Source organism: Ambystoma mexicanum, chromosome 6q (genome assembly GCF_040938575.1).
Source record: "Ambystoma mexicanum isolate Mex_15411 chromosome 6q, UKY_AmexF1_1, whole genome shotgun sequence".
Lineage (NCBI taxonomy): Eukaryota > Metazoa > Chordata > Amphibia > Caudata > Ambystomatidae > Ambystoma > Ambystoma mexicanum.
In genome coordinates, this window is record NC_090937.1 from 768033381 (window position 1) to 768051649 (window position 18269).

Sequence of the window (18269 nt, forward strand, 5' to 3'; positions counted from 1 at the left end):
AAGCAGGAGCAAGGGTCCCAATGCAAATAATCTCAGTCTTAGTGGCGTGGAGGCAGAGGTTGACTGAATAGCGGACAGTGCCACTACTTCTCTTGAATTGGAATGATGTAGTGCAGATTAACTTCAACTTTATTATTCCTGTTGATGGTTTCAGAGTTTTCAAAACTGTGACTAGCGTTTATTAACCTTAGCTTTTCATTAATATGGGAAAGCCAAGCTATTTTGCATCTGCTGTTGTTTCCCCTGATATCTCTAATAGTTTTTTGCAACAAGATTACTTGGTGATTACTCCAAGTAGTCCTCCCATGAAGCACAGGTGCCACAGTAAATTGATCTTTCAAATATCCAACCCCTTATTCATGATGGAATACTTGGGAGAAGTCCAATACATTAAGTACAAATTGTTTCTCTATTACTTGCTATGTAGCAGCCTTTTCCATTCCCCAAATGTGTGCACCAAAGCAAGCGATTGCCGAGGCTTTAGCATTGTATATACTGAACATATTAACCTGGGGGGGGTTGGGGGGGAGCTGCTCAGAGGGGTTGGTGGAGGGGTCATCTTTAAATTCGGTGAAAAGCACATCATTCCAAGAATGGCGTGAGATATTAATAAAAATAGTTTACTAATATTAGGTGGGGGAGGGGGGACCTAACCTTTGAATAAAAGTTAACACCAAGATAGTCAAAGGCCTTAACTCTATTCAGCGGGGCCCTGTTCACCCCAAATTCTGTTGACCTCTATTGCATTGCTTTAAATCAATTGGTTAACTTGTGGATTTGTACGTTTAGCTACTATTTTCCGGAACAACTTTTAATCCTATTTTTAAAGTAATCACAAAAAAAAGAGAATCACAATTGGGTCCACACTTATTTTGTTGGTTTTGATGTTCACCAAAGCGGATTGTAGTGGTATGTAGGCTATCTATATCGAACATACCACTTTTTCCTTGCTCCTCAATACCAGAGTTATGCAATTGTTTTGTCAGCATTCCAAATGTAACTTTAGCCATATTCCAGTTTTAAAGTTGACTTATTTACCAGATTGAACTTGGATATTTATCTGTACTAACTAGGGCACACAATGACTTGAAATGTCTACTACCCAAATGCAATCTTCACATTCTCAAAGCCTCAGTTGAAATATTTGCTTGCTTTTTAGATTGAGCAACAAGCACAATCTCTGATCAGTTAATTGTTCTGAAGGTTATGGGCTACTGGGAAACAACATATTCTGAATCGGCTATATTTCTGTCATTTCCTGCCATTTTGACAAAGAAAATCTTACACCTCCTTTCTAGAAACTGATCTGAACACTGCATGGAGGAAACCAGGCAAAAACGACCTGGAAGAATAAATATGAATTGGGCAACCCCAGACTCCACTGCAGCAGAAGAAATTGAATAAATATTAAGAGATTAGTGTGGTGTAACACTCTCACTAAACTATCTCCCGTTATGGCAAACTAAATTACTTTGTTGTGAGCAGCTCACTTTGGGTTGGGGGCACGTCTCCCACACGGCTGGGATCTTCTCGTCTCAGCCTTCCACAACACCACTTCCTGTTGCGCGCTCTCTGCAGTACTGCACACCTGCTCTTCCTGCGTCGACTTCAGCTGGTGTTCTTCTTTCTGTTTGTGTAATAATCCACAAACTCTGGGCTGCTTCTGCTTCTACTACTCCTTCCACATCTCTCTTCAGCTGTAGCTTATTATTGAGTTTAAATGTCCTGCTGAGGTTCCTTGTTCTACAACAACTAGACCGCACATTCTGTTTAATGGCACCCACGCTCCTCATTAATTCTGAGTCACTCTTCCACGTCCCAGTACCATAGGCATTATGGATCCTGGAGTCCATAGTGGTTTTGGTTCCTTGACATTTTGTTTGGATTGCTTTGTGAACTGAAAGTGGTCGGAGTTAGGGGATGTTATGTAAAATGTCGGTGATTTAACATTGGGGTTAGGATCTCCGCCTAAGATAGTCATGACAATTAGGAGTTGTCATATATTTAATTTCTGACCTCCCAGGGTACAAACCTTTTTCTGTTACGGGGCTTTTCATAGTCTGTTCTTTGGGTAGTTTCATGGGTGGGGCTTCTACAATGACAGCACACCATTAGGTATTCAGGAATTATAGGACTCTCATCCCCACAAGAAGATGAATACTGCGTTTCTCCCACCTCCTCCCATGTGACCCTCCCTCATGATACCACTCCCCCGGTTAGGATCAAGTAGCGGCTGCCTTCCCCATGGGAGGAGACTTTAGGCTGGGGTTCAGTGATGACTCTGCAGGATTCATCACACTATATACTGGTGTGCCTTTAGCTGTAATATTACTGATGATGCAGCCCTGCAAAGAAACCTCTGTTCCCACCCATCCTGCATTCCATTTTTACCCTCTTTACCACTGGAACACTTACTTTAGCTTAAGACTAGAACCACCACAAAGGGCTTCAAGATCACACTTAAAAGTTCCTCTTGTTTCTTCAATGGGAAACTGAGACGTAAAGTGCCATGATCGCATACTTCTGGTCCCCTATGTCTATATTGTACACTTTCCATGTCTTTCAACTTCCCCTTCCGCCTTTTGTTTGATGTTTAATCCAAATTTTATTGCCCGTTTATTGTAAAGCACCTTAAAACAGAAATGCTCCGCCTGTTTCTGTTGCCCAAGTAATGTTTCTGGTAGAAGCACTGTCATTTGAAATGAATCCAAGAGATTACAGACTCTGCAACACAGTATTATTTTTATATTCTCACTAAAAAGCAAATTACTCCACTTTCGTGGCGAGCGCTCATGAGGTTCCTACTGCAAAGTAGTAATTTTGTTATTTCATTGTCCAGAAGTATTGTCTTGCATTGTTTTATTCTGTTTGTACAATAATTCTGGTTTGGGTATGTACTGTATGAATACATTGTATGTTTTCCTTTTCTGAAATATATTAAAACCATAATTTTCCTTTGCATTTTAGCTCCGCTGGACCTAGTGGGAGGGTCTTGCATCTTCAGCCTTCAGTGCTAGATTTTGGAGCACAGTAAGTTATTTTTGCTATTGGAGCTACTGTAAAACTATATTTTGTGTACAACCTGCTTTATTTACTGTGGTTACATTAACTTTCCAGTGGTTTAACAGTGGCTGTGATGGACGGTCCTATTTTGCTTATACACTATATTTTCTCCTTATTTTATTAGCCGTTTATTTGCCACACTTTAAAGTAAATAATATACCCTTTCTCAAAGGAAACCAAATCAACTGCCATGACAAAATGCTATTTAAAGTGTGATATTTTTACACTTTTATTAATTTTAATGTTCTACACCTATTTATGCATGGTATGATTTTCAGTTTGTGAGAAATTCAATAGACTAAAGTGATTAGTGGAAAATTACATTTTGTTACTATTAATCAGAGCTGTGCAAACAAGAGGTATTGCAATAGGTCATCAATGCAGCCAGACAATTCCTGACAGAGCCCAGTAGCCTCACCATCGCCAGAGCAATCATTGGAGCAAGACTGGACTACTGCAACGTCCTCTCTGCAGAAACCTCCAAACAAAACATTAACATGCTGCAGATAATCCAAAACAATACCTTACACGCAGTACTGAACATCCTGAGAAAAGACCACTTCTCAGCAGACAGAAAGGAAGCGCATTAGCTCCCCATACGAGAGAGAATCATCTTCTAAACACTCTCAATCACGCACAAATGACTCACCAACTCTGCCCCAGAATACTTGTCGCAAATTATTGTGCTCTCCAAAGCCACCAGACCACTGAGGTCCCACCATGCCCAATGCTTGATTCTCTCTGCCCCCAACTTAAAAAATAATAGTCATAGCAGGAGGGTCGAGCTTCCCCACAGTGGCAGTACACCACTGGAATGCCCTGCCCCCTCCCTAGGACCGGGGACTCCTAATGGCCCTTCCAAAAGGTTTGAAAACATGGCTCTTCACCTTACTTTCTTCTCACGGCAAGTAAGAACACTAGAGCACAGGAAAGGCACCATTGAGGTTAGAAATTCAGATTGCATGTCGGCACAGGTGCTAGAGGTAGTGAGAAGAATGGACAACAAGAAGCTCGGATTGCTTCTACCTTTAATTACCACATTGTTTAAAGAGACGCGTCAACCCGCTGTATATCGAGAATCTTCTCTAAATGAAAAGCAGAAATCCTTATGAGACCTGGGATGGCTGTTGGGTGAATATTGGATAGACGACGATACAATTTAAACAATAATTCACTGTGGTAACCAAAGCAGATAGACCTGTATAATTTCAATGTTTAACAGTATGCTTGCACTAAATCCAAGTGGGTTGGGTAATTTTCTAAAATTCGTTTGAGGTAATCTCTATAGACTAACTCCCAGACTCGGGTGTAGGGGCACTACCGAAAACCCATATGAAGAAAGGATCCTAGAAATAATTCAGCTACATTTAGACTTCCATACATATAGGAACGTTATGAGGTAAACCTCTGTTAAGCCAAATTAAACCTTTGGCTGATGAGGCAAATACTCCAGAGTCATCATGCAAGTTTCCATTAGAATATGTCTGACAGTTGTGCGTATACTTTGGCTTATTGGGTAAGAAAGCAGTTCAAAGTACCTGGTAGTTTTTCCTGCTAGTTTTTAGATATTTTAAGCAGTGTTCAATTGTGTTGACAGGTGCACTCAATGGGGGGGGGAATTAAAGTTGCTGCGCTTCTTTTAGCATTGGCCAGTCATAGGAGTAATTGGAGCAAGATGAGCCTGGAAGGGTGGGATGAGCACACAGGGAGGGGCCTGATGGGGAATTGGCTCAGACTTTGCGGTGTGCCCCACTGCTCTTCAACTGTCTGTAGCATGTTCACAAAGTTTTCAGTGTAAACTTGATGATTCCCACAAAAATGCAGACCTCACTGGTAAGTTTCCTGCAGAGTGCCTTGAGATATGATATCCTATATTTCATTAGTATCACGCTCATACACACGTGAGGACGAGGCAAGGGAGGCGAACAAGCGAAGACGAAAACAACAATCTACCTAGGCCCAGTGACATTGAGAACTCACAAGTTCAGGGGAGAATGAAGGGGGAAAGTGCAAGGGAGAGGTGGAAAGTGCTGAGCAAGGGATAAAAACAACTGGTAGTGCAGCCAACAGGGTGGCAAGTGCGAGGTTTAAAGCAAAGACAAGGGGTGTCTGATAAGTGCAGGTAAGGGGACTGTAGGGTTACAGATACAGACCAAAGTGCAAGGGATGCCAGGAGGCAGCGCGGGTGTGTGGCTGGGTGGGCACGGACCTGGGCCCGAAATCAGAGGGTAGCCATGTGCAGGGAGCCGAAGCAGACAAATCAGCAGGGGAGAGGAAGAGCAGCAGGGGACGGGGAGAGCGATTGCAGAAGCAAAGAGGAAGGTCTTGAGGTGCTTCTGGAACCAGAGATTGCTCTCTAAGTTTCAGAGTGGCAGGGAGGCTGTTCCAGATGGAGGCCCCAGCAGAGGAAAGAGATCTACCCCCAACTCGATTCTTTGGGAAGCAACTGACCCAGAGGGAGTTGGAGGAGTGAAGAGCTCGAGTGGGAAGGTATTTACGGAGGGAGAGTTGAAGATAGTTTGGACCCAGGCCCCAGAAAGCCTTGTGGACAATGCATAGGGTCTTGAATGTAACCCTTGCAGCCACTGGGAGCCAATGAAGATATTGCAGGGCCGGAGAGATACGATATCAGGGCTTGAGGCCAAGGACAAGTCTTGAAGTCCTGTTCTGGATGAGTTGCAGAGGGTGAAGAGTAGAAGCAGACAGATTTAGAAAGACCCAGTTGCAGTAGTCTAGCTTAGAGAGGACCAGAGCTCTAGAGACAATAAGCTTCTGGGGAAAGCTTACTGAGGAACCAGGAATGAGACGCGGACACAGTGGACTAATGTTTTGGTTGTAAACCTTTATTAAATGATAAAGGGGTTGGAAAATGCCTCACTATCCCTATTCTAAGAGGAGTTTCCCTACCTCAGTCAAAACAAATGGGTCTGTCCTTTGTCAAGATGTCCAAAGCAAAAATATGTCCTATGTCCAAAATCCTATCCTGGCCCTCACGCTCTAAAACTAACTCTAAGGTGCGAAGGATGTTGTCCCTGATTCTCAAAGTGCACAACTGTTACAATACAGTATACATCCAACCAAAATGATCCAAGTGGACAATGTTCACAGTTCCAGGGAATGGCTCCCTTCCCCAGTTTCCTTTTCTCCAAAACGTGAAGTTTAAACAAAAAATAACCCAGTTCCTTGTAACCCAAGAGAATAACTCCCTCCTCTTGGTGGGCTCACTGTTCCTGAGGAAATGGGCCCCTTTCCCCACGCTTCTCTTTACATTCAAGACTGTTCAAAATCCTTAGGGCATGTGTCTTCTTTGGCATTCTCTTTTCGTTGCATTACAATTCATGTCCGGGTCCCAGACTGGCAGGTTAGCCGGCATGCTTCCGTGCCACGCTCTTTTCCACATTTACAACAATTCACAATCTTAAGGGCATGGATCTTCTTTGAGATTCTCTTCTTACTGAAGTTTATCACACACACTTGACATTGCCTGGTATACTTTCCTGCCAGGTCTTGGATGCAGTCTCTTTCACTTCCTTGCACACACTTAGCCTGGTATACTTTCCTGCCAGGACTTCTATGCAGTTTCTTGCAACTACGTGTGTTTGGTACTTGTCATATTGTCACTTGGCCTGCTTTTTAAACACTTTGTATATTTTTCTACCAGGTTTCAACACATAATGTCTCTCTGGTTTCCCTTCTTGGTCTCCCTCCATATTCGTACAGAGGGTTCCAGACCCCAGTCCCACTGCGTAGGCCTTTCGTTTTCTCGCCCGACAGTGCTAAGGAGTCCCGACCTTTCCCTGGGCTCACTGGTTCTCTTCTTGTGATTTCTTTGCGTTCCCGACTCCAAGTCGGATGTTTCTACGGCTCCCGTGTCGGTCTCTGCCCTTTATGGCACCTCCAGTAGGCGTTTGGGCTTTGGTTGGCTTTCCAGTCTCTGCAGTGGTCGGGAATCATGCCTTGCTTTCTTGTGCTTTTTTATGGTTTCTGCAGAGCCTTGCTGAGCGTGTCGCTCAGCAGACTGCCCTCTGGCTATGTGTAGCTGCTTGAACTTGCGCGTTGCAGCTGGTACTTCGCTCCGTCCTGAGCTGCAGAACACAATGCTTCTCTTCCTGTCATGGTTTTAAATCATGTTGGGCCTATCGAATTTCCCCATCGACTAGACCGCTGACAGTGGTTCTCATTAGGAGTAATAGTCATTGCTCCTCACCGCTTCCTCGTCTCAGTTGTTGTCATACTGTTCCTTATGTGATCATGACCAAGCTAGTGTTGGACCTTATTCGGGGTAATCGTAACTACTCCCTGCCTCTTGTTTCAGTTGTTGACAAACTATTAGGTGATATTGGGGAATACTTGAAGTAGACTTGGTAAGTGGTTAAGTGAGAGTGTAACAATATGCCATCAAGGCATGGCAAAGGGAGGGAACCTCCTTAAAAAGGAATAGGGGATAGAGGACTTCCTCAGATGTGTCATCCCTCTGGGGGTCGCTTCACCCCATGTGGTCCTCCCTCATAGCCACCCATATGATTCAACACAGTGCAGCTAGACTGGGTATTTTTAACCATTCAGGGGTTAGCCTGTGAAGGCAGCTATCACAACTGTGCCTTTAGTACAACACAAACCACATGGTGATAAACAAAAACAAATCTGAGATAATGTATTTGCTGGGAAGAAGTGTTGTGTGTCCAGCAGTCTTGGGTGGGTACTAGAATAAGTGGCATGGTATGCATAGCTGAAGATTACTTTCACCAAGATTGTGTCTTGGAAATATTACATTGATGAGAAATTACTTTGAACATAAAAAGAATCTAAATCCACAAGTGTTATCACAGCAGCGTGGTAAAAAAGCACACAATGAAATGCAGAAAACTCAACCAGTCAAAAGTAATTACAATGCATTATATAATGCACACAATTGGAAAAATAGACCCAACCCTAATAAACTCGCATTGTAATAAAGACCACTCCAAAAAATTCCAGACGTGCATTTAATAATTGGTGGAAAAAATAAAGTGATACTCAATCACACAGTATTAAAATCAATTGGAACTCTTGTTGTTCACACACAATAGAAAGAACCTTGAAAGTTAATATGGAAACCTTTATAATTCACAAACTTGATAAAGAGAATGAGCACATAGTCAAAAACATGAGGCAAACCAACAGTCATGTAGTGACAGCATGCCCCATGCTCTAGGGCCACATCTTTTTCCAGACAATTAGTTTTGATGAAACAGCCCCATACCTAGTATCCTAGTCTTCCGGGCCAATGTACAAATACTCTGAAAGAATACAATTATTATTACCAAAGTGCACACAAAAAAAGCATTGTGCGTTAGTTTGCCTCAGAATCGCGGTCAAAACATGCTTTCTTGATTAAATAATAATAATTTGGCATTTCTATAGCGCTACGAACCCTCAGGTATCTGAGCGCTGCTTATTAATACCCACGGTGTGTGGTGCTCATTTATCGACCTCGGAAGGATGAAACGCTGAGTTTGGCGCTGCCGGGATTCGAACCTGCATTCGCAGGCTCTGCACTGATGTCAAAGCGAGCGCTCTACTCGCTGTGCCACTTGACCGGCTTTACTGTGAAAGTACCAAATCCACTCTTTGGACAATCCTCACTCAGGCCATTGAAAGCTCTCCCCTGCATCCAGGGTATATAAGCCAATTAATGATCCTGGTTTAGAAATTAGTCTTAATGACAGTGTCAAAAGTCAGAATACTCGCCCGCCCAATAACCATTTAACTGAACATTATGACCGACGTCTATACTCATTAGCAGTTTTTAAAATAAACCCCTTATTGAGCTTAATAGATCTTCTGAAAACATTCATTCAACCTCCTTAAGACGAAACTGTCAACATTGAGCAATAACTCACACAATCGACAACTCATTCAGCATACTCCACGGTTTAAGATTAGAAGATCAAAAACACTTTTCATGCCATAATCATTATTAGCGTATCGTCAATGGCAACGCCTGTGCTACTTCTGTCACAGCGTCAGCCCACATCCTTCTCATCGATGCAAAAACGCTGTCAACCATACTTTATTTTACACCTCAAGCGCCCTGCTGCAGGGTAATATCACAGCATCTTAGTGTGTTGTATAATTAACGCAACAATGACATGGTCACCCCGAAATAGAAGGCTGGTCACTTTTTCACATAATATTGCATCTACTGAAACTATTTACAAGGATACGTTGAATCAAATGGCATGCACAACTGCCTTGTATGCAAATTACAATTTCGTATTTCCTTGCAGAATATTAATGTGTGCATGAACCAAAACTTTGTTGCGCAACCCCAGGTGTTCCACTCCTCTTGATCATTAAATCCTTCAATTGATTTTAAACAGTACATCATCCTTTGCAAGAATGGATTCAACTGAACAGCCTCTGTGCTGGGGGTCACCTGACACCTTATCTAACGCACAACATTTCCTGTCCTCTGCATATTTCTGATAATGTTCGACTAGTGGTGCTGTAGAAATTGCCTAAGTGTATTTTTGATCTATGTTTGGTAATTCTAAGGTTAACTTGATATGTAGTTCTTCCCGCCTACTCCTTCTCAGGCAAACACATAATATAAATGATGCATGTACTCCTACAATCGGTGTGCTCGCCAAGAAGGTTTTTTTTTTTTTGTCTTCATGTTCAAAGAATGTTTTCTAGGTGGTTTTACAAACCAACATGGCCAAAGCCAAGCGAGTTGCATAATTCCGGTAGGTTTTTTCTTTGGGTCTTGCTTTTGCAATGATTTCCGATAGATCATGCACTTAAATATGTGAACAGTGGTTGTTGCTAAACTGGATCTTCAACCTTTAAAATATAATGTTCTAATTGTATCACTATATGGGCTAAATGTGGCACACACCATTCTGTCATTATTTGGTGACTTTAACTTTCGGTGTGAAAGTCTATCTGTCTTCGGTGGGTGAAGTGAAAAAAAATCTTTTGCAAAATGTCCCAAAAATCAGTGCAACAGGATCTCACACCTTTACAGTCAGATCATATGAATAAGGTTTGCATTAGCCAAGGCACAAGGACAACATGAGTCAAATAACATATTTTGCATGTCGTTGGCAGCAACTGAGCTAAAGCACTTAAGCTGCACTTTCTCCCAGTTGTCAGAGGAAATGGTAAGATCATAATCCCTTTTCCCATTAAATTCAACTTTGGGCTTCATATGATTAATTGTTTATCATGCGCTTACACACAGGTGTTTCAAAGCGCAACCATGCATTGGAGGGGAAGACGTAGGGAACACAAGACAAATGATCTTACTAGGCATGGTACATTCAGATTATGCAGGTGAACAGAAACAGGAAGTGCGTGGGGGTGGCAACGGGGACCAAGGGTGCCCAGTCCCATCAGAACCTGGGTTAAGTGCAGAGAGATTCCACTCTCTTGGGTTGTAACCAAAGTGCAGTAGTACTGCAGCAAGTGCAAGGCGAGGGGGCAAATGTAGGAGACTGGCGAGGAAGCTTGGGACTTGTGAGGCATGGAGCGGGAGACCAAAAAGGTGCTTAGCAGGGGAGTGAGGGAGAGAAGGAGGCGGCGAAGAGGAAAGTCTTGAGGAGATTCCAGAATTTAAGTAGATCCGGTTCAAGACTGAGAGGCAGCGAGGCTGTTCCAGAGGGAGGCACCCGCAGTGAATAAAGATCTCCCACCAAGTCTCTGCTTCTGGAAACTCAGAGAGTTGGAGGAAGACGAGCAGAGGGCTCTGGAATGTGAGTATTCAGGAAGAGAGCGTTGCAGAAAGAGTTGGCCCATGCCCCAGAAAGCCTTGTGGACAATGCAAAGTGTCTTGAACTTAATCCTTGCAGCCACAGGGAGCCAGTGAAGGGATTTCAGCGCCATAGAGATGCGGTCCCCGGGCTTGAGGCCAAGGATAAGTCTTGCAGTTCTGTTTTGGATGAGTTGAAGAGGACGGAGGGAAGAATAGGGCAGGTTGAGAACGAGGCTGTTGCAGTAGACCATCCTAGAGAGGACCAAGGCTCTGACATGGTCTCCTGAAGGTGATTAGGGCATATAAACTTGAATCTTTATGGAGGGCTTAAAACAAGAATGATTGTAGGAATTTAGAGGGTGTTTGTGCAATAGGGACGGTAAGGCAGCTAATACTGCCTGGGTGGCATCAAGATAAATTCTTAATTGAAATTGTCAAGTGTGAGTGAATGAGGAAACTAGAGATGAAAAGATGTGAGTTCAAACAGAAAAATGCCTCCGTTATTGTGCAAACTGTCTGTGATGCAGATTTGCTCATCATGCCAATGAAAAACATCCCCACGTGAAGTAAATTTGCAAGCGTGATGAACAACAACTTAAAGGTAAATGGAATAATTAAATTTTGATTCGGGGCTTGAATGTCATTTGGACGAAGCTATTGAAAGGGTCAGTAAAGCGCATATTTAGCTTTATACCAATGGGGCATTATTGAGCTGTATATTAATTTAAGCACTGTACAGATTGGTAAAGTGCAAAGGCTTTAAGATATTCCTGAAATTCAGGCAACTTCACACCACCTGTATTTTTGGGGTGCTTTAGTTTATTAAAAGCCATTGTGGTACATTTTATTATTCCATAGAAATTGTGAAGCCATCTATATTTTGAAAAGAAGATTGCTGCAACATTGACAGTAGGAATAGAATAATGGGGACCAACATTTTAAAAGTAAATATGCCCCCTGTGAGAAACCAGAGGTGTCTCACCCGCTACCCCCGGGGATCTGTCATCCAGGTGGCCAGGACACGGCCATCGCTATTGGATCCAGTTCCCGGGGGAGTGTGGGGGGGACCAGTGCGGGAGGATCACCTGGATGGGCGGGTGTCTTCAGGGAGTGGAAGTGGGACATCGAAGGGTGAGACACAGGATCCCCTTTCCTGAAACACGTTTTCCCCATCCTACCAGGTAGGATACCGGGAAGCTCAACCGCCCCAACCCTTTTCTGACACAAACACTTTCTCATGGTCAATTCATCGTTAGCAACAACGGACGAACATCAGAGCCGTATACCTGACATCTCCCAACACCTTAGTCAGGCAAGGTCAGGCAATTACTAATCATTACACACACCTGACGAGAATTCTACAAAGGCCTGTGTATGAAGCGCATGTGTTATGAAGCGCGAGCAATTGGAAGTATAAGGAGTGAATGAACGGTTAAAAGATAAATCGGATACCAAATACAGAGTGGTCTGGCGCTCGAAGGGGGGTGCTCATTCAAAGGTCTCTGTTGGGTATCAAACTAAATGAGAACTAAGTTGTCAGAAAGAAACTTTGAATCGAAGTGGTCCTGTGACGGGTCCAACAAAAACGTGTGGACAATCGAGTCTTCGATGAGTATAAAGTGGAACTTACAATTGGTCCGAGACCTGCTAGGGAAACTAGTTGAACGTGAAGTGGTATCTGAGCCCGGCTGAGGGGGATCCAGTTAGAAACCTACAAAATCATTTAGTTACAAGAAGAAAGAAACCTTCTACGTTTTTGTTTTGTATATCAGTCCCTCTGAAACGAGAGACTTTGATGGGAAAGAGACTTGAGCACTGAGGGCCCTGATATTGGAACTCCCATTATATCCTCGTACCGCCGACGCCAGAGTGTGTGCTTTGTTTATTGTGTACCGTCTTGCCACATGCTGAAAACGTGGGGAAGGGAGTATCCTGATTATTATTTTGTGAACACTTCTTTCTTTTTCATGAACTGTACCCCACACTATTTGTAGCTAATAGTAAGGATTGGAAATATATATTTTTTTTTTAGTATAGGCCCCTTTTTTGTTTGACAAGACTCCACTAGGACTGCTTTCTCTATTATTTGAGGGTCATGTCTTGCTCCCATCTTAGATTCAGGTTTAGATAGGCGTTTATCACACCTCTTTGAAAGTTCAATAAACACCCTTGAACCGTGATCACTTGTCGGTCTTACTTTGATACCATGCCTTCCTTACACCCCCCACCAACATTAAAAAAGTAGGGTTTGTGTATTGTTGGAGGAATTGATTTTTATGAAGGATGGATGTAGCTTTGAGTTGAATAGTGGCATCTACATCTTTAGCAAAAGGGATTCCTAAATATTTGACAGGGCCCCACATTATATTATTCCAATTACTATTAATGGTAGACTGAGCACTTGTGTTTCCAGGGGACACGTTTCTGTTAAGATTTAACTTTGATTCAGCGACTGAGGAAAATTCACGAAGAGATTGAGGTATGTTTGCTGCAGTCAGGGGAGGGTTGGAAAGGTAAGCAAAAATATCCTTCGCCTACGCAGAGAATTTAGGCGCTTATGTGGTGTTCCCCAGGGGTCTAACCTCTCGAACTGGCTTTTCAACCAATACCTGGCAACTCTGCCCACTGCATTGCAACTTTCTGCTCAAATTTCCAATGCTACGCTGACGACACAACTCATTTTTAGGCTGCCCTCTGCCACCTCCTCTCCCTCTCTCATCCCTGATTGCCTAACTGCCATTCAAGATTGGTGTTCCGCCAATGATCTTTGTCTGAATGCCAGCAAAACGGAGATCCTCCTCCGCACACCTTCACGATCCTTTCCCCTCACTCTCTGGCCGGCCTCCCTTGGCCCTCCTCCTACCCCCACCCGCGAGGCTAAGAACCCCAGGGTCATCTTTGACTCCACCCTTTCCTTCTCCGCCCACATCTGTGAGGTCTCTAAAAAGTCAAATTTCCGACTGCACCTCCTCAGAGGTACTCTGCCTTTCCTGACCTTCCCCCAGAAGCTCATGGTATCCCAAGCTCTGGTTCTCTCTAGCTTGGACTATTGGAACAGCCTCTTTCTAAATCTACCTGCCTCTACTCTCCACCCTCTGCAACTAATCCAGAACAGGACTGCAAGACTTGTCCTTGGCCTCAAGCCCAGGGACCGTATTTCTCCAGGACTGAAATCTCTACACTGGCTCCCAGTGGATGCAAGGATTGTCCACAAGGCTTTCTGGGGCCTGGGTCCAAAATACCTTTAGCTATCCCTCTGCAAAATACCTCCCCTCTCGAGCTCTTTGCTCCTCTACCTCCAACTCCCTCAGGGTCAGTCGTTTTTCAAAGAAACAAGCTGGGGTAGATCTGTCTTCGGCTGGGGCCTCCCTCTGGAATAGCCTCCCTGCCACTCTTAAACATGAGGAGAACCATCTCCGGTTCCGGAAGCACCTCAAGACCTTCCTCTTTTCTTCTGCCTTCGCTCCCTCTCTCCCCTGCTGATCTGTTCTTTCTTGGCACTGTGCACCTGGCCACCCTCTGTCCTTCGGGTCCAGGTACCTGCTCACCATGCCACCCTCCCTCCGGGCCACCCCTTGCACTGGGGTCTGTATCTGTACTCATACAGCCACCCCCCTTTTTCTTCCTGCACTTATCAGACCTACCCTGTCTGCTGCCTTAAACCTAGCACTTGCAAATTGCTGGCTGCATTATCACTGTTTGTTGCCTTTATTATTTATTTATTGTTATTTATCTGTTTCTCCTCTGCTTCGCACTTTCCACTTCTCCCTCCTTCCATGCACTTTTCCCCTCCCCCTCTCTCATGCACTTGTGCATTCTCAATGTCACTGGGCCTAGTAAGATCGCTGTTTTTGTTCTCCCCTGTTCCCACTCCCTTGCCTTGTCGCGCTCTGAAACACTTGCGTATGAGCGCGATAGAAATAAAATATCAATCGATCAATGTATACTTTTCCATTACTTGCTCGAATAGGGGAGTTTTAATTTTATTAAAGACACTGAAGTGAGTATTATGATTCAACTTCACGTTTTCAAAAGCAAGAAAATTCTAACCAATGCAGTCTCTAGCTGGCCTTTGAGAATGCTTCTAGTAAAGGCCACTCACTTTTTCCTACACTTAGACCTACTCACACATACACCTGCGCTTGCGCATTCCCTCTCTCCATCTCTAGCTCTCTAACTCCCCCTCCCCAGAGGGCATTCGGGGCAGGCATCCATCAGTTCAACGGTTTCAGCTCTGATCCTGTATTATTGTAGACGCATCAAAATCAGGAGGGATGAATTGTCCCCAAACTACACCATCAGTTCATGATAAAGCCGTCAGTCACAGATCACAATGACGTTTTGTTTAATAAAGCGAGGATAATACCCACATCTCTGCCCTTAATAGAAATAAAACTCCCTTGCACAAATAAGTAATGAAAATGTATATTCCATGTCGGGTACAAGGAGGGCGATTATTGTGCTTATTAAAAGCTTATTCACCAATAAGAAAGCCACCTCCTCTATTGACAACTAAAGACAGGAGAATGACTCCCTTTTTCTGGGGGTTGCTTCTTGCAATCTTTTAATTCAATTGCAGATTTTTAAATAGTCTCTCGTGACCTTTGATCAGTTCATACATTTCTCTCAATACTTCCTTTTGCTTTGGTTTCTTCTCACAACAGGCTTTCTTTGATTCCAGACTGATATTGCTTTCCTTATTAATGGTTTTAGTTCATCACTCTCCTCCGGTTTTTATAGCCGCACTCTCTTCCTTACTGAGGCTTTCTTTGCTTTGACTGTGAGCAGTATGAGTACTCTCAAAGCAATAGTCATTCCTATCTCTTGGGTTCACGGTTATCGTTTTTGTCTGGACTGAGAAGAGTATAAACACTCTTGAAATTATCATTCACTTCATTTGTTTTTACTGATATTGTCTTTTATCTTGACTGAGACAAGTATAAACACTCTTGTAATGATTCTCATTCACTTCTCTTGCTTTTTTCCATTATCGTCTCTTTATTTTGACTGAGAAGCGAATGAAGGCTCTTATAACGATTCTTTTGTTTCCTCTCCCAACACTCCTGTTTTACCTGTCAATTTAAGGGGTAATGCCGCTGCGGTTTCTTTTTGTTTGGTTTGGGCTCTCCTCTTCCCCTGCCTGACCCATTGTCTTCCTTTGGACTCTCGTACCATGTATCTTAGTCTACAATGGCTGTCCAGTATCCACTGTCCTGGGGCGTTATGTGGTAGTGGTCTCTGTCGTTGCAAGGAGTGTCACACCACCACTCGCTGCTTCTTTCCCTCACCAGTTTCCAGGACATAGGGCATTCAGCCATTTCAGTCCCGACTTGCCAGCGTGAGGGTATTACGCAGCAGGCTCACCTCCCTAGCCTAACAGGGGGGAAGGGGGACTCCTGTTTGGGGAGAAGGGACGAATTTCTGTGATTCATCACAAGACATACTTTTCAGTTCTGGCCTCAAAACTACTGGAATTCTAGCATTTACCTCTGATTATTAACATGTTTCTAACGTCTAGGTATTGCACTCCTGTCTTCTGAAAATGCTATGTTATGATTTCTAGGAGTGTAGTAATACCTTAGGTGTCTAGAACTGTCAGTCCAATCTAAGCTTAACTTTTGGTGTCCTGCTCGACCTGGTTTCTAAAGTATTAACCCCTTCCCCTTCCCCTTCCTCTTCCTCTTGGTGCTGTAATGACTGGTGTGCATGTGTGTAACTCATGTTACTATGTACTTATTTAACTTAATAGAGATTATTCGTGTAATTTCATTAGTGTATATGTTTCAGTATACCAGTATGGGATATTGTTTGGGGTTAACTGTGCATTAACCATAATTCACTGAGTTTTCTTCTCTCCCTTGAGTTAAGCCTGACTTCTCTGCTACAACTACTGCTATAGAGGTCTAGTCATTGCCTGTAGCCCATACCATTGGATAAACTAAACTTCCCAAGCAAATGTGATGCAAGACTTTGGGCAGTAATTGGACATGCACTATTGCAGAGTCCGTGGATACAGCTCCAAATGTAGCAGGCAACAGTTTTATTAATTTGAAAAAATGCATCGCAAGCCCAGTTAGAATTTGCTCTGGCAGAATGCATTATCTTATTATGCATCCTCTTACAAAAGTAGACCTTTTTAAGAGAGGTCTGCACAGTCTGTGGTCACCTTGGCTCCAAGCATTTGGCACGCTCCTGTTAGCCAATAAGAGTAAAAGCTCCACAGATGTTCTTCACTGACATGGTAATTACACTTGTCCACTCCAGCAGGCCCATCAAAGGAGAGGGTGGCACTTGCTCATCTGCCATGCCACCTAGTATACTGCACACCTCAACCCAGAGGAATGGAACGGTGGGTGCCATTGGGGGGGCGGGAGGGGGGTGTTGGTGGCAGGACCATGTTGGTTGTGAAATCTGCATCCGGGGTACCACATCTACAATAGCATCTAGGAAATATTTTATAAAGACTATACTTCAGTGTGTGGTTTGTCCTCTGAATGCATTTGCTGGGCAGGTGCATGTTTTGATACGCCAAAAGACAAAGGAAGTCTGTATGGACTATCTATTGCCAGCCCTTCTCGCTGATCTCCACTCCCAAATTATCTTCCCATTACTCTTTTGCATTGAGTAAAGGACCCAGAGTGCATCGTGGGATGGCATAAAGGGTAGAGATCAACCTGAGAGTTCCCTCAGCCTGAATCATTCAATTTAAAGAAGTCATTGCTGGGGAAGCTCAGGAAAGTTCCCACAGAAGTATCAGAAGAGTGTTTTGAGCCTAAATGTTAACTGCTCCAGCTGGCCCGTCTGACCCCTTAAATGTCTTGAGAGAGCCTGTAAACAAAACATTTGGTAATCATCTTATATTGATGCGAATGGCTTCTCAAATACAGATCCATTGTATTGGCATTTCAGCCATATATAGAGGTATATGCACTTTACCGTTGAGGGTGATACGACGTCCATTGTTGAATGAAGTAATGAGTCTGTACACCATGGATAAACTGTAGGGGTTATTTTGACATGCCTTTCATTCATGACGGAGACTAAATCAACCAAGTATATTAGCATCACGTTTGAGAAGATATTGAAGGCACTTTAAAGTGAATCAAGACTTGGTGAATATTTATTTTTTGGAGTCGCCATGGGCACGTTCACCACAATTGGTGTGCTTTATTCACCGTTGTAAGTTTAGTATGGTTTTATTTGGAGGCATTGGTGTTTCTTAAAGAAATATTCACATAGGTGAAACATGGTGTTTCGAGGGGATTGGGGTCCTCCGACGTATTCCATATCTATGACAGTAATCACCACAGCTGTGCTGCTTGGGAAAATCTTTTGGCGTCTGCGTCCTGCGTCGATTACGTTGATACGCCGCCCTCGAGGACCTCCTCCGACTGCCGACGTCACTCGATATTATCAGTAGGACGCACGACGCCCGTAGCCTCAGTTCCGTTTTTTCCGCGAATGTGTTCGC

General features: G+C 43.6%; 1 protein-coding gene across 2 annotated transcripts in view; it reads left to right on the forward strand.

Annotated features, from left to right (window-relative positions):
* Positions 1-18269, forward strand: part of TMEM131L (transmembrane 131 like) — a 909664-nt gene that overhangs the window by 268749 nt on the left and 622646 nt on the right. For both annotated transcript variants that reach the window (XM_069631301.1, XM_069631300.1), the window contains exon 4: positions 2968-3030. In XM_069631301.1, coding sequence (XP_069487402.1) covers positions 2968-3030 — 63 coding nt within the window. The remainder of the gene's footprint in view (positions 1-2967; positions 3031-18269) is intronic.